The sequence below is a fragment of the Saccostrea cucullata genome, unplaced genomic scaffold (genome assembly GCF_032062105.1).
Source record: "Saccostrea cucullata isolate Sc308-1 unplaced genomic scaffold, CSIRO_AGI_Scuc_v1 ctg159, whole genome shotgun sequence".
In the NCBI taxonomy this organism is placed as follows: Eukaryota; Metazoa; Mollusca; class Bivalvia; order Ostreida; family Ostreidae; genus Saccostrea; species Saccostrea cuccullata.
Window position 1 is genome coordinate 383,922 of NW_026936852.1, and position 16,024 is coordinate 399,945.

General features: G+C 34.7%; 1 protein-coding gene across 2 annotated transcripts in view; it reads right to left on the reverse strand.

Annotated features, from left to right (window-relative positions):
- Nucleotides 1-879: 879 nt before the first annotated feature.
- LOC134246736 (uncharacterized) overlaps nt 880-16,024 on the reverse strand; it is a 36,983-nt gene continuing 21,838 nt past the window's right edge. Inside the window, exons 4-11 of one of the 2 annotated variants that reach the window (XM_062729092.1) lie at nt 8,938-9,010; nt 6,107-6,448; nt 4,686-4,733; nt 3,641-3,735; nt 2,964-3,044; nt 2,447-2,656; nt 1,718-2,075; nt 880-1,351 (exon numbers count right to left, since the gene is read on the reverse strand). In XM_062729092.1, the coding sequence (XP_062585076.1) occupies nt 1,161-1,351; nt 1,718-2,075; nt 2,447-2,656; nt 2,964-3,044; nt 3,641-3,735; nt 4,686-4,733; nt 6,107-6,448; nt 8,938-9,010 (1,398 nt within the window). In that variant the 3' untranslated portion in view covers nt 880-1,160. The remainder of the gene's footprint in view (nt 1,352-1,717; nt 2,076-2,446; nt 2,657-2,963; nt 3,045-3,640; nt 3,736-4,685; nt 4,734-6,106; nt 6,449-8,937; nt 9,011-16,024) is intronic. The other variant, XM_062729093.1, reaches the window with a different exon arrangement.

Sequence of the window (16,024 nt, forward strand, 5' to 3'; positions counted from 1 at the left end):
ATATTTTGAACCCCCTCCTTGATAAATTAAAGGGCAGGGGGATTCAATATATTATGGCCATAATATTTTGAACCCCCTCCTTGATAAATTAATAGGGCAGGGGGACTCAATATTTTATGGCCATAATATTTTGAACCCCCTCCCTCTTAACATAAAAGGGCATGGGGGTTCAATATTTTATGGCCATAATATTTTGAACCCCCTCCCTTATGAATTAATAAAATATTTTATGGCCATAATATTTTGAACCCCCCTCCCTGTAAAATAAGAAGGACAGGGGGACTCAATATTTTATGGCCATAATATTTTGAACCCCGGGTTCAATATTTTATAGGGGGGTTCAATATATCGCAGCGATATTTTGAACCCGGGTTCAAAATATCGCGGGGTTCAATATATTATATGACACCGGTATTTAGACTGACAAAGTCTGATGATGGGTCAACTTTGAAGCCTCTGGATAATGCCTGGTAATCTTCAACATATTCTAATCTTTGGTGAAAATCACCCCATTGTTTCTTGAGAAAAATTTAAGCAATCACTGTTTTTCTTCCTTTTTTCCTTATCTTCCCTTGTTCAAGGTTTTTTTTTTTTTGAATTTTTTAGTATAATTGAGAGCCCTAAGGACAGGAATACTCCATGACAAAAAACTGGCCAACGGGTTCTTGAGATAGGGCCAAAAAAAGACACACACCGCACAAGTGTCCATAACATTAGCTATTTGAGACTTTGGCTCAGAAGAGCTTAAAGAATTCCACAGAAGAGCTTAAAGAATTCCACTGGATGTAAATATTACACAAAGAAAAACAATATAATTTTTAAAAACATATTTATTCATCTTAGCATAAAATTAATAAACTTAGAAATGCAATATAATACAGTTCAAAATAGAAGAGTTGGACGGACATAAAATATCCAGAAATATCACAGTCTCAAAATTTCCTCAATATATGTATTTGCAAAAACATAATGCTAAATAAATGTGATTTAAAAACCTCTTTTGTTTATATTACAAAATCAGCTACTGTCAGTATAAATTTGACAATACAATGCTCATTTCATAACACAGTTTTCTAATATATCAAGAGGAGTTCATAAGAATCAGATCACATCCATAAATCACAGAGTTGTCTTTCTTCACTAACAATCCACCATTCAGGTCATGTGACCTTGACTTGATTGGTCCACATTTTAGGACGACCCTGGTTGAACTCTCCCGCCCCCTCGGCTTCTTTCTTCTTTGTGTACTCTATCAGGGCATTCATACTGAGGGGTTCCCACTGGGATACGTAATCGTAATAACGCCGGTGTCTGCTGGGTATAGGAGCCGACTGGCAGGAAGGACGATCATCTAAAAAATAAAATGGACACAGAGATCATAAACATTTTTGTTTTATGTGATTACTTTTCTGAATAAGGTATAGAAATTACAGTATAAAGCCCAATCGCATGGATATGACATCAAATGGATCAAATGAAACCATGACTGCACATTAAAAATTTTTCTGCATAAATGATTCAATGGGTAATATACAGACTGAGTTACAATTTCATTTTGAAGTCATCAATCAAACTTTTGCTTTAAAATGATTGCAAAGTAACCAATAAGCTTTATAAATATCATATCTTCATTAAGCTTTATAAAATACATGTATCACATCATTTTAATTCTGTTTAACACTGAATAGCAAGCAGTAAGGAGAGTTACTCCCCCTACCTTCAGCCATGTCCTCTGTTGTGAGACCCAGCACAGATTTGGACTTTGTAGGAGATGGAAGCTTATTAGCATTAAATGGGCGGGGAATGTCAGCGTTGTCGTACATATCTCGGAACTTGTCTGTAAAGGTCCCTTTGAAGTTTGTGTCCTCGTCCTTGATGAAGATGTACTTGGGCTGAGGTTTGTGGTGTTTTCGTCGACTCATCTGTAGAATGACCTCGTCTGTAAACTCCTCCGCCCTCTCTTCCTCCTGTCTCTCCGGCTCCTCCTCATCTTCTTTGATTGGCTGACTCGTCAGGTCACGATGGCTCTGCTTACCTCCCGTTACCCATTTCATATAATCAGGCTCGGATTCTGCCTGTAATTTACAAAAATATTTATTTAAATCCTATACCAATCTCTGGACATCTCATGTTTATTTCTATCAACAAGTTATTGCTCTTATAATATCCAACTTCAAATTATTTAAGAAAAAAAAATTTATAATGAAAGTATAACAAGGAGAAAATGACATGCCAAATAAGCAAAATGTTCACCTTCAAACAAATTTAATACTCTATGATTAAGTGTAACAAAAGTAAGAATTCGGTCCAAAGTTTTCTTAAAACTATGTACACTTTTAGTACTTTTGCAATACATGTAATAACTACTTTATATTAATTTTTATCATTTAAAAAAAATGTCTCTACGGTAGCCTATTAAACTTCCTATAGGAATAACCTGACTTACAAGGTCATCAATCCAGGAGGGTAGGTACCGCCCCACCCCGTCCTCTTCGGGGTCTACTGAGGCTACTTCTGGGGGCGGGTTATTGTGAATCAGAATATTGGTTCGGTCTTCGTTGTTTTTAGAAGCTCGGAACATCAGGTCTGTCTTGTGTTTGTAATGTCGTACTCGGGCAGACTTAGAGTGGTCCTGGAGTCTAGCTAACTCTGGAACCTGTGTACAATGAAAATAAATGATATGAAAAATAACTTATAATTGTGTTAATACTTATGCTGTTAATTTCTAATTTATAGTTTATTTTAAATTCTTAGAATTTAAAATAAAACTATATAGATTAATAAGCCAAATTCATTACCGGTATTAACATGCAAATGAGTACAATTTTTGTCACTACATAAACATATTTTCTAATACATGTACACTTGTAAAATTTTGCTGATTTAAATTTTTTTGAATTTTTTTCGTATAATTTTGTATTGTAATAATCCCTCCACCACAGACAGAGACATGAGTTGCTTACATCTTCCTCTGCACAGAAAAACCTCTGAACTGGGGGCCGATCCTTTCCTACACTCTCCCGTACAAAGGCCCCAAACGTGTCCTGCCAAGGTCAATAGGTCATGTTACATGTAATTAAGGTTAATTATATATATACATCATGCAATTCATCAAAGCATCATGCAGTTTCTAATATAATTACATATTAAAAGTTTTTTAAAAAAATTAAATTCATATAAATAATAAAAATAATTATACATATTTTATTGGTCTTCAAGTTTATTATACAGTTGATTTAAAACATATTAAATGTTGTTCAAAGCATGAGTATGTTACTTATTTATTCATTACTGCTTATCTGATTAAATGATACATATATACATTGCAGCTAATTAATAAGTTTAAGCTTTCTGAAATAAGCATGGTTACTGTAAAATCACATACTTTCATGGGATTAAATTTTCGTGGTTTGAGTAAAAACTCTTGGTTCGAGGGGATTTGAATTTGTGGATGAAGAATTGTTAAGTAGTTATGTAACATTTTACATTTCATGGTGGACATGAATTTGTGGGTCTCTTTATATCTCAATAAACAATGAAAATTATTAACCCCCCCCCCCTGAAAATTTGTGATTTCCCAGTAATATAATATAGTACCAATCAGCAGTATAAGTGAAGCTCATAGATTTTCCCTTTCTACCTTTAATTCCTGTGGTATGTGGGCGTCGGCCTTTAGAAGTCGGATCTGGGATTCATCTCTCAGAGTCTTCAACAGTCTCTCCACCCCAGCTCTACCTGTAAAGGACAAAGTTTGGATCTTGTTTGTATTACATAGCCTACAATTGGCAGCGCACACGAATTGCACATTTAGATAGTCAACAAATTATTTCCCTATCTCTGGCTTCACAGATCTCATAGCATCATCTAAGTATTAAACCCTTGTCAGCATCTACTAGACTAAATCAATCAGAAAAGCTAAATTTTTAGCTTAGCGCATTTCTTAATTAAATCCACAATTAAATCGTACTACTTTAAGGCACACATATTTAGGTTAGGTTAGGAAATGTTAACAATGTACCAAATCTAAATTGAACCAGCACAATTATTATCCCTCTGCAGTTAATTTATACACAGCTCTAATCACATAGGCCCCGTTTTATGAAAGTTTCTTGTTCTAATACCCAAACAGAAAATTTAATGGAAATATGCAATTTAAAGAAGTTTTTAAAAAATAATTCCTAACAAAAAAAACAGAGGCCAATAAAAATCTTTCCAACATTCAATTGCTCTGATTAAACTTAAATTTGGTAGTCAAAAGGCTTGTTAAATGATGACATGGTGATATACAACGTGATTTGGTTCATACTCTTTATAACCAATTGAAGAAAATGTCAAATTTTAACATACAAATCATTAATTAACTTTCTTACATGATAAAGAAATTCTCTTTTTCTTCAATCAAATACTTCAAGAACTAGAAAGCTTTACATTTACACAAGTCTTCAATGTACACAAATTTAAGTTTAATATAATCCATCCTACACCTAAGTTTTTTTAAAAAAAAAACCAGTGACTGTTAAAAACTTTCAACAAAGGAAAACTGGCAAACTGATCATACAAGAGTTATCTCTCTTTAAACAATAAGCTCATTAAGCAATTCTGATAGCGATCAATTTGCCAGTAGGTTGTGGGGAAAATAACACAGGGAATAGTCACAGCTGGGGACAAGGGGGATAACTCTTTACCTAGGGGATCAAATGTTGAATCAGAAGTTTCCTGTCTCCTGCGTTTCCCTGTGAGAAGGCAAGCGATAATATACAACATGCATGCAAAGCTACATATCAAAATGATGACTGAAATATTTATATGAGAGTTATGCATACAAATGATTTAATAAATGACATAAATGGGCACACAACAAGTCCTAAAATAAGGATACATTACTATAGACATACTTTTTTCCATCTGGGAATTTTTTAGGCTATGCATTGTACGAGATATAAATTTCCTCCTGAATGTTGAAACAGTGTACTTGAAGAACATATATATAATCACACAATACATATATAAATCTGCATTTTTTTTTTATCACAGATTGCATGAACAGAATTTTTAAGTCTGCAGAATTATGACCTAGCTGAAAAAAGTACGTTTACAGCATTTGGGAAAAAAAGGAAAAAAATCAAACATTATATGAACTTTTTTCACCATATTTAATCAAACTAGCTCTGAAGGGGGGAGAACAATTTAACAACTTCACAAAAATAAAAATAGAGAAATTATGTTTGTAATGTGGAGAAAAATTAATTTTGAGTACTCTATACTATATGTCAATAAATTGATTATACTGAGCAGCATTTCAAATTGACTGCTATATCAAGTTACTTCACTTAATACTGCAGGTTTGTACATGCATAGCTGGCAAAAGCTAAATTTGTGCACAATACATCAAAGAAAGAAAAGCTTCATATGACTGGAGTCATCCACTAGTGTGAGGATAGTCATTTTTATTCTTAGGAAATAGCAAAAATAAAGTAAGAGTTATTTTCTTTTAGCAAATTTATGTCTGAAAATATAAATTTGAATAAACAAATCATCATTGCAAGTCACTGGATTAGTGTCCATTCTATTTCCACAAACAGAGAATGGACAGAAAACCTGTAGCTGGCGACGACGTAAACTATTAATTTGCAGAACAGATTTTTTAATGGACTTGATAGGCAATTTCAAAGAACTGTGAATGATAGTATTGTTCTCCTGCCTACCTTCAAGTCAATTTTCAAATTATTAACAAGCTACACTTTATTTGAGAAAAAAAAATATCCCGTCTATTTGAAAAAAAAATCCTATATGCATCCAGTAAGTAGTTATTCATTCATCAATTGACCCTTCAAAAAACTCAAATTTCCAATAGTGAACTGGCATTAATTATTTACAGATATGGTAATTATTTCCAAAAAATTAGTACTCAAATAGGTCAACAAATTTTCAAGCTATCCCTGTAAATACTATTTTAGAACACTATCTGACTGAAGTACATGTATCTAACTATCTGAATTAATAAATACTAGGATATACATAAAGCTATCTGCATAAAATGTACATGCCGACAATTCTACAATGAGTAAAAATTACTGATTTATTATATTTCAGTCTAACAACCCACCTCCCTCCTTCCTCAGCTTGCTGTTAATAGGTTTAACAGCTTTCTTCTCGATCTTAGGATGCAGAAAATAGTCCGCACCCTTCCCCAGCACCTGGTAGAGTTGTTTTTGATGCCATGGTAACGGTTCCCCCTCGGGCATGCTCCATGAGGGATCGCGCTCCAGCAGTTCTGTGTTTGTGGGAGTGCGGCTGACGGGGGGTAGGTTGGGGTGAAAGCGTCTGGATTTAGAGGGCGTCCTCACAGGACTTGATGGGACGCCTGTAGAGGAAGGCGTGGGTGGTGTAGTGACCGCTGCTTTGGCTTTGGACTTTCTCTCTTTACTAGCAGACTTCCTATCTTCTTCTGAAAAACAAGACCAGAGAGTTGTGTAAAAGAGATTCTGTTTGTTTACACTGCATTTCTGTATTCAAAATAAAGCAAAAATCTGAGGGGTTGTATCAAATCTGATTTTTTATGCATTTTTCACATAAAAAACAGCCAGATATGATCTAATAATATGTTTCGACAACCCAGACAATCATTGGATACTACTGGGATATGGCAGAGAATAGTTTTTCCAGATTTGGCCATAAATCTAGAGTACACAGGATGTGGATAAGAACCCCCAATATTGATTTTCTTTTTTATTTTCAGACTGCTGAACAGATTTATTTAGATTTCCTCACATATCATACACTTGAGTCATATTTATGACACAGAATCAAAACTTCTAGCTGCATTTCTATTCATCTGCACAGAATTGCTATCCACTGACTTACCAAATTGATATAACATTTACTAGATGAATTTGAATTGCACTGCAATTAAAGTAAAACTTCTGTACATTCGAAAGTTTTCATTAACACTGCAAAATTACCTTGCATTATCAACCCACATTTTGAATGTTTGTAGAATCTTGTACTTTCCATACAGTAAACACCAAAAAGAGTAAATAACAGAAAAAAATGTAGAAAAGTACTGCACACTTGTATTTGATTGCTTTTACCTTTGACACTCCCTCGTATCTTTAAAGTGAGAATTAAAATGTTGAAAACAAACACGAGAGAAAATAACTGCTGCTTCATTATTTTTTCTTTTCAAACAAAATCATTTTCAATTGATAAGATGAAGAAAATCTTGGGTTTACCTGTGATGGCCTCCAAACTGCCCAGGGAGGAGCTCACAGACCCTGACAACCGGGTTTTGGGGGTGAACATAGTGAACAGTGACAGGGCCCCTACATAGTACAGTGAAAATCCTCACAGAAACTGGGACCTAGAGACCAGCAACCACGGTGTTACCGGCCCCTCAATTAATTCCAGCCGATAAATTATTAATTAAACACAAAAATCACCAATCTGCATTGTCATTGACTTTGTCCATAAAATATGATCAAATCACAATGTAAAGCACACTTGAGATAATATTTATATACACTGATCTATAGAACTGCACAAAGCTTTCAGATATGAAACAAATGTAGCCAGGTATGGTTACAAATGCATGGAGATATTATGTTCGGATAATCCTTGTAGAGTTACAGCCTGAATTTAATTCCCTTTGACTTGCAACCAATAGAGGCTCTGTTAATCTTCATTAAGATTTACAGATTATATTTACTTAAGTCCCAGTGAGAGAGATTTATTAATCAAGCTTTATGTTACATGACTTACAGGTAACAAGACAAGGTTAACGAGCCCGGATCACCTCTGCTATTTCTTTTAATTTACCTGTAGTACAAGGTAATAGACACCTGAATAGCTAAAGAGTTTAATCCATACCTATTTGTTTCTTTGGTTTTTTTTTCCAGGAGAAATTTCTGTTTTTATATCAATCAAAGATACTGCAAACAAAATGCAAACTTTATGAAATATGCATAATATATGCATATATAGTTTTCATGTTTAAGATAATTTCTCTTTGCAGGTATGTACAAGAGCATCTGACAGACTTTTTTACCTTGTAACCTGACACTTCATTCAGTGCAGCAATGTCATCCTACTTTGCTAATTCACCTGTGATTATTTTGGTTGCTAAACCTGTATAAACATGCTAATCTATACAAACTCAAAAGATCTGCTTGAGATTTAAAAATAAGGAAGCAGCATTCTTTCAAGTAGCAATTTGTTATAATGACATTATAAAGTTACAATGGGTAACTTTGTTAACCATTTCATGACACCCAATGTAAACCTCTTCATTATCATATTAAGTTACCTAAACATCAACTGGAGATTGATCATATCACTTTTTAAGACTGCATACAAACACTTCCCTGCATATAGACTGATTATTTCTATATTAGTTTATATCTATATTGGTTTTCAGTTACTATCACTAACTACCTTACAAAATGATTATTTCCATATGAGTTTAAATGTATATATTAGTTTTGGGTTCTGCTGATTTACACATATTTACAGTGAATACATGTATTTCAAACAGATTTCACAATAATACAGAGAAGCATGAGACGAAATCTTGATATTCAGTTACATTTATGTCCATTAATTACTTAAACACTAGAATTTCTCAGGATAAAAAAAACTGAACAGTTAAACACGATTTTGACCAAAATAAACAAAATTTAATCCCCAACAAGTCTCTATTTCTGCTTTAACGCTTTAATTACGTGTTGAGTGATCATCTAAAGGTCCTCATATCTTTCTTTTTTTTTAAATAGAGTGTATAAAAATAAAGATTTTTCTCTCTTCCCCCCCTCAGATCACCTCGGCTGATTCCATCTAATGTAGATGTTGTAAGGGACCGAAATCTGCTGAGGTGAGCTGCATGTCTCTACCCCATGTGAATCTTCTAATTTAGGAGGTAGAAAAAGTCCCACATTAACTCACCTATAGAGTTTTTACACTGCTGGAGTAAGGCTGACTCTTTGGCCTGCTTTTTAGCCTTTTCCAACTCTCTTTGCTGAAAAAGACAAAAATTTGTTGTTTTACATATAAAATATCCACCAAAAACTACATACCTGAATTGATGAGGAATTGTGTTGGTTATTAAAAATAACATATTTATACAGTCAAAACTCATTTTCTTGACCTCAATCTTCAAGGTTAAAAAAATAAAGAAAGCAAGGTCTGAATAATCAAATTACTGACATATATCCCTGATTTTTTAAGATATCCCTTTAACTAAATTCAATTGTATATACAAAATTGCCCATCAGAATAGATAAGAATGCAGTGTTTCCTGGCATTCTTTTTATGTGAAAATAAATTCAATGTGCAAACAATCTTGCACTTCTCCTGCAAGTTATAGTTTATGGCCTATATACTTGTTCATTATGTTCCCAACCCCAGTAAAACATGACAATTTGATCAACAAATGGCAATTTACAGTAGCAATTCAAATAAATTGACTGTTTAATTTCATCTTCACAAGCAAAGCATGGAAATCAATAGTGAAAAGAGAAACACAATACAATTAAGACACAGGACAATTAAATATCAACAAACACAATCAGAAAAAATCAGAAAATAACAGGTCTATAAAATGATCTAGACTATACTGTGCCTTTACAATATATGATATAGTGTTTTAAGTTTGAAGGCTTCAGTTGTCAGTCAATCTATCTAAAAAGGCATAACTGTGAAACAAGAGCAGTGCAATCAAACAATGACGGACCATATACCCATGAACATCTATAGAAGAGAACAAAGGACTAGGAAGAACCCAGTGTCTTAGTGGTGAGCTTTACATAATGTGTCCAGTCAACGTTACAAATATCTGAAAATATACTTGTCTGAAGGAAACCAGCCGAAAATCCACCAAGCACACTTACATGCATTATATTGGAAAATTAAAATTCCTTGCTAACAATTCTTTTTTCTTGAACGTTGTCTTTAATAAATCACATATCAGATTTCTGAAAGAGTTCATCCATTCCTTGAAGACAGAAGTATAAATTCCAGAAGCCTTTGTTTCATATCTCAGACACCTTTAAACAAGATTTAAGAAACTTTTAAATTTCTCATTTAAATTCATCCACAGAACATTAAAAGACATAGATTCTATACCATGAATGAAAATGTTTCTACATTCTTAGTTTAAAATGAAATATTTAGCACCTTTGTAAGATGCTGCAAATAATGGGTTCAATCTCTTATCAGCATGATAACATTCAATTACAATCAAAGCATTGCCTCCATTTTAATTAAAAGATCATTTAAATTTCATGAAGTATTAGATTTGCCAAACCAGCAGAGTAATGGAATCTCTTGCAATATACAATAGCACCATAAACACATTCATGCTTGACTTCCCTTCACAAGTAGGTATCTCATTAAGTATTACTAATTAACTGCTTTGAAGCTTTTTGCTGGCTCTTTCTTCTCAACAGCTCATGAAAAGGTAATATTTTTGCATATTAAATAGCCTTTACACCAATAGAATTAATTTCCCAAAAGGCCTCTTTCAGTGACATCACAAAGACCCTTTTGATTGCACACTTTGACACACTACCTAGTACATATACTACAGATTTCTTCTCTTTCTTTCATCACTACATCAATAAAGTTATTTCCCTTTTTCATTGTCTCTTTTTTTCTTACAACTTAAATCATGTACCAGGATCATCTTTATCTTATAAAGTAGGTAGTATTCAACACATAATTAGCAAACTTCTAAAATCCTCTCCAAACTAGCAATATAATCTGAATTACATCTATCACTTGAATGGTTTTCACATCCCTTTTGTGTAGTAGTTGGTACGATGAAGTACCACTCAGACAAACTGATTTCAAATGGTGCTAGAACTGATTTCTCTATTCACCAGATGAGACCAGGCTGTCACTAAGTGGCAGAGTTCTCCAGTTCTCTCCCTTGGATTTCACAATTCAAATGCAGCTCATGGATAAATTTTCTTTTTTCCTTTCTTCTCTGCTTAGACTATTTACTTTAGGGTTGCCTCCCTTAGCTGTCCTGTCTACTTTTCACTCTACAAATGGTTGAACAATTTGAAAACACTTTCGGGCCAATGTTTTCTCTTTGGTGGGGTTATTTCCAGTTCCCAACTCTCTTTATTGTCAGAATTGAATTATCTCCAAAATTCAAGCTGAAGTTTCTTTCCTTCCACATTTACTTCCCTTCATTCATGCCATTCAATTTGTTTAAATTTTTTTGTCCTCCTGTATTATTACAAAAGTCAGCTGACCCCAAAACACAACTTGCAGACCTTTTCATTTCCAAATTATCTTTTCTTTTCTTCACCTATACTTGCACAAGACTATAAATTTCAATATTCCTGCTCTTTGCCTAAACTGCTCGGAAACCCCCCTCATCTATCATGCTACATCCCTGTGATTGCTTTACTGAAAATCTATGACCTATGTTTTGCCAGCAAGGTCCACTGACTCTGGAATGGATAACCCTCTACTTCACTCTGCCCGACCATCAGATGAGGACTATTTAGCAATCACATATGAAGGACTCCTATCTATTGGCCATATCTAAGCCCTGGTTTGATCAATTTTTTATTGTTTTCTCTCCCTATCAGTTAATGCCCTATTGATTCCCTGAAAAACTTTCACATCAAAGCAATTTTCGTAAGAAATAGGGCTATATACAGTGATACACTGCCCATTTACAGTTACAAAATTCTCAGGATTCTTTTTTTCCTTCAGTTGAACATGCACTTTAAAATTATATTTTCCTAAATTAATTTTCCAAACAAAGAATGAAAAGACTACTAGTAATTTCCTTTTTTTTGTTGCTGTTTTTCCCCTGGTATGGATTATTCATGATTGCTGAAGTCAGAACCTGTAAAGAAATCAACTGGTTATGGTTGTCTTCAGTCTGAGAGAGACCAATTAAGACAAGTGCCACAGTTCTATGTCTTCCTTCACACCCAATAACCTCTGGAGGGGTCAACGATCTACAACTTCTTAGACTTTTTCTGACACTGCCCAACTGCAATCATCATCTTGTAGTATTTAACTATTTTGGCAGCTATATGTAAAAATAAAACTTACTCCGTAAATGAATCAATTGACAATTCGGTACCGGCAAAATGCTGACGTAATGAACTATTGACAATCAAGGAAACCCCTAACAATGCAACATCTGAAATGCTTCATGCACAATTAATTAATATTGGATCTAAAAACTATACAACACAGAGAGGAAATAAAAGGCTCATGTGAAAAACAGCCCAACTTCACTTAAGTTTCTTTCTACATTAAAACTAAATACATAAATTTGTATTACCTGAAGAAGTGTAGCTTATCCAAACTTAACATGCAGCGAACGTACGAATCGATGGATACACTTCAATGAAATCAATGATGAAACCCGCTGCAGAATTCCCCCGTCTTACAAATCTACTTTATAATTGATTAACTTCAGAAAGGCTCAACTTAATTGGAGAATGCATGCCATATTTAATATCTATACATTCATATACAGAATAGGAAAGCCTTTTCTTGATATGAATGATATGCAGAATCTTATTGAACCTTCAACATAAAGAGCAAACAAGTACCTGCAACATTGTGGGCATTTCCAGCAGTAATTGTGCCCTGTCCTTTAAATCCAGTGCTGGATCTCCTTAACTTACAGCAGATTCTATAACAAATCTCCTCATCACCAGACGGTCCATCATTCAGCATTTGGCCCAAATTTAATGAACTTGTATTTATGTTTGGTTTGAGAACTAGTCCGCTGGAGGATCAATAAAAACAAGCAATGTGAATCAATATATAGATGTAGCTCCTAGTCCCAATAAATTGTTAATGTAGAGAGAAACCAGCGAGTCTCAGAACTTCCATTCACCCGTGGAAAGCATCCTAGAAAAACATGACAGCGTTTATTACTCCAGTAAACTATTAAAACCACGAGACATTCGCTTAGGAACTGCAACTTGGTTTTATGCAAGAAAACGCTAGATAAATGTCTGGAGCTCAGTATAGCTCAGAATATTTATGTTAACTATACAACTCCTAAGTCTGGACAGTAAGTCTTGTCAATCATTCTACCAATGACCCCCTGTCTCTCCTGAATTCTTATTGACCACCTCTAGGGCTTACAATGTATAGCTAAATGGCCATCATCTATAACAGAACGTCAATATAGCACAGAGTGAACACTCCAACATCTTTTGAACTGTTTATGACCACCATTACAAAAGTCCACTTTCCAGACTCTTAAGAAGGGCAAAAGCACAACAGTTGTATCTAAACTTCTAGGTTACTCTCACCTGCTTTACCCTCTCTTTATGTTCCATGAAGCCTTCTTATGCACTTTTTGTCACAGAAAGACTTTTCTCACTGCAATTCTTTTTTTTTTTTGCATCCCTTTCTGAAATTCTATCCACTGACAAAAATGGCTGCCACTACTGACTGCCAATCCTAATGCATTGTGAAGATCTTATCCAGATATGACAAATTCTTTGATACAAAGTTCCAAGACAAAACACCCAGTGAAGCAGTATCCACAGTATGAATGATTTAAATGCTGGAACCAGTGAGATATATACATATAACCTATATTTGTCTTTTATCACAATCATCAGGGGACCATTAATAATTCACACAATCATTCAGCTATCTTCTTCCTCAATCTAAGTTTTCAAACAAAGGATTACCTCAAACAATCAAGGTTTGACTATGTTTGGAATCCAAGCTTCTCTCTGTTACCCAAGGGAATGCTGACACTGAGTTCATTCCTTTCTTCCCAGAAAATGTAACCAAACATGCTATGCAAAACTATTGCAGCAAAGCAAAATTGACTCCAAATGGGCTATGTTTTACCTTTAAGAACAAGAATTTTTTTACGCAAAACTATTTAAATGCAATTCTTTTTTAAATATAAACATAGGTAATCAGAGATTACAGAGCTCACCTCAACGAATGTTGTCTTTAAGTAAGGCAAAGTCACACAATTAACCAACAAGAAGTGTACATTCCAAAGATGAAAATATTTAAGCAATTTTAATCTGAATTTGAAATAGAACAACATAAAAAATTTAAACTAGTTCTTCTTCATGAAAATGTAATTAAAATCCAGCATCTGAAGCAAATTTGAGAGTTTTCATCTCTTGATGCAACATTTGTGCAAGTTTGGTTTATACAATGTTATATAAGCCTTATAGTTTTTTGGTAATAGACCTGCACCCATAACTTTTACCTGGTCTATTATCTGAAAATATATGTCGAATTCAGCATCTGAAGCAAGTCCATTAGTGTGCATCCTAAGATGTATCATCCATGCAAGTTTGCTCATTATAGGGCTCATAGTTAATTGGAAATGAAACATGCATCAAAAACTAACATTTTCATTCAGCAACAAAAAGTAGGTCAGATTCAGCATCCGAAGCAAGCCCAGTAGTATGCATCCTTATATGTATCATCCACGCAAGTTTGGTCATTAAAGAACTCATAGTTACTTGGAAATGAATCATGCACCAAAATCTTTAACCTATTCACTCAACTGGAATATGTAGGTCAGATACAGCATCCGAAGCAAGCCTAGTAGTATAAATCCTAATATATGTATAATCCATGCTAGTTTAGCCAACATAGGGCTTATAGTTACTTGGAAATGAAACCTGCACCAAAAACTTTAACCTGTTCACTCAACCAGAAAATGTAGGTCAGATTCAGCATCTGAAGCAAGCCCTGTAGTGCATCCTTAGATGTATCATCCATGCAAGTTTGGTCAACATAGGGCTTACAGTTACTTGGAAATGAAACCTGCACTAAAAACTCTATCTTGTTCACTCAACCAGAAAATGTAGGTCAGATTCAGCATCCGAAGCAAGCCCAGTAGTATGCATCCTTAGATATATCATCCATGCAAGTTTGGTCAACATAGGGCTTATAGTTACTTAGAAATGAAACCTGCACCAAAAACTTTTACCTGTTCACTCAACCGTAAAATGTAGGTCAGATTCAGCATCCGAAGCAACCCTGGTAGTATGCATCCTTAGATGTATCATCCATGCAAGTTTGGTCAACATAGGGTTTATAGTTACTTGGAAATGAAACCTGCACCAAAAACTTTAACCTGTTCACTCAACCGGAAAATGTAGGTCAAATTCAGCATCCGAAGCAAGCCTGGTAGTATGCATCCTTAGATGTATCATCCATGCAAGTTTGGTCAACATAGGGCTTATAGTTACTTGGAAATGAAACCTACACCAAAAACTTTAACCTGTTCACTCAACCGGAAAATGTAGGTCAGATTCAGCATCCGAAGCAAGCCTGGTAGTATGCATCCTTAGATGTATCATCCATGCAAGTTTGGTCAACATAGGGCTTATAGTTACTTGGAAATGAAACCTACACCAGAAACTGCACCAAAAAGGTTAACCTGCTCCAAAAACATTAACCTGGTCATTCCTTTGCTGAAATTGCAGCATCTGAAACTTTGACTGGTACAATGAAACACACTAGAACCATCTTCCATGCATGTCTAATCAATATAGGACATAGAAGTACTTAAAAAGAAAACTGCTCCAAAAAACTTAACCTTAACCTGGGACGCCGACGCCGACACCGACGCCGACGCCGACGCCGAGGGTATTACATAAGCTCCCCCAACTTCGTTGAGGTGAGCTAAAAACGACCATTGACCTAAAATTGTTTTGTAACCTCCCTTCCCCTGCTGTCTTTTCTATCCTCCTCCACGTGTACACTTGTACCTGTGAAACCATCAATGTGGTATAAACAAGTTTGAAGCAATAAAAACCGGAGTTATCTCTCCCTGAAGCACACTAATGACCCAGGACTACAACCAAGACAGGCAGAAATCAATTTCTCCTCTTCACCTTCCTATCTCGGTCAGTAACCTAGGGAAGCTGTATAAAAAAAAACAACAGTCCCAATACACCCTTTCTGTCTTGTCAGTCATACATAAAAACGGAGAGAAAAAAAAGGCCGAGATAACAACACCATAAAACCATCTAGCACTGCTGTTTTATGTGTGGCC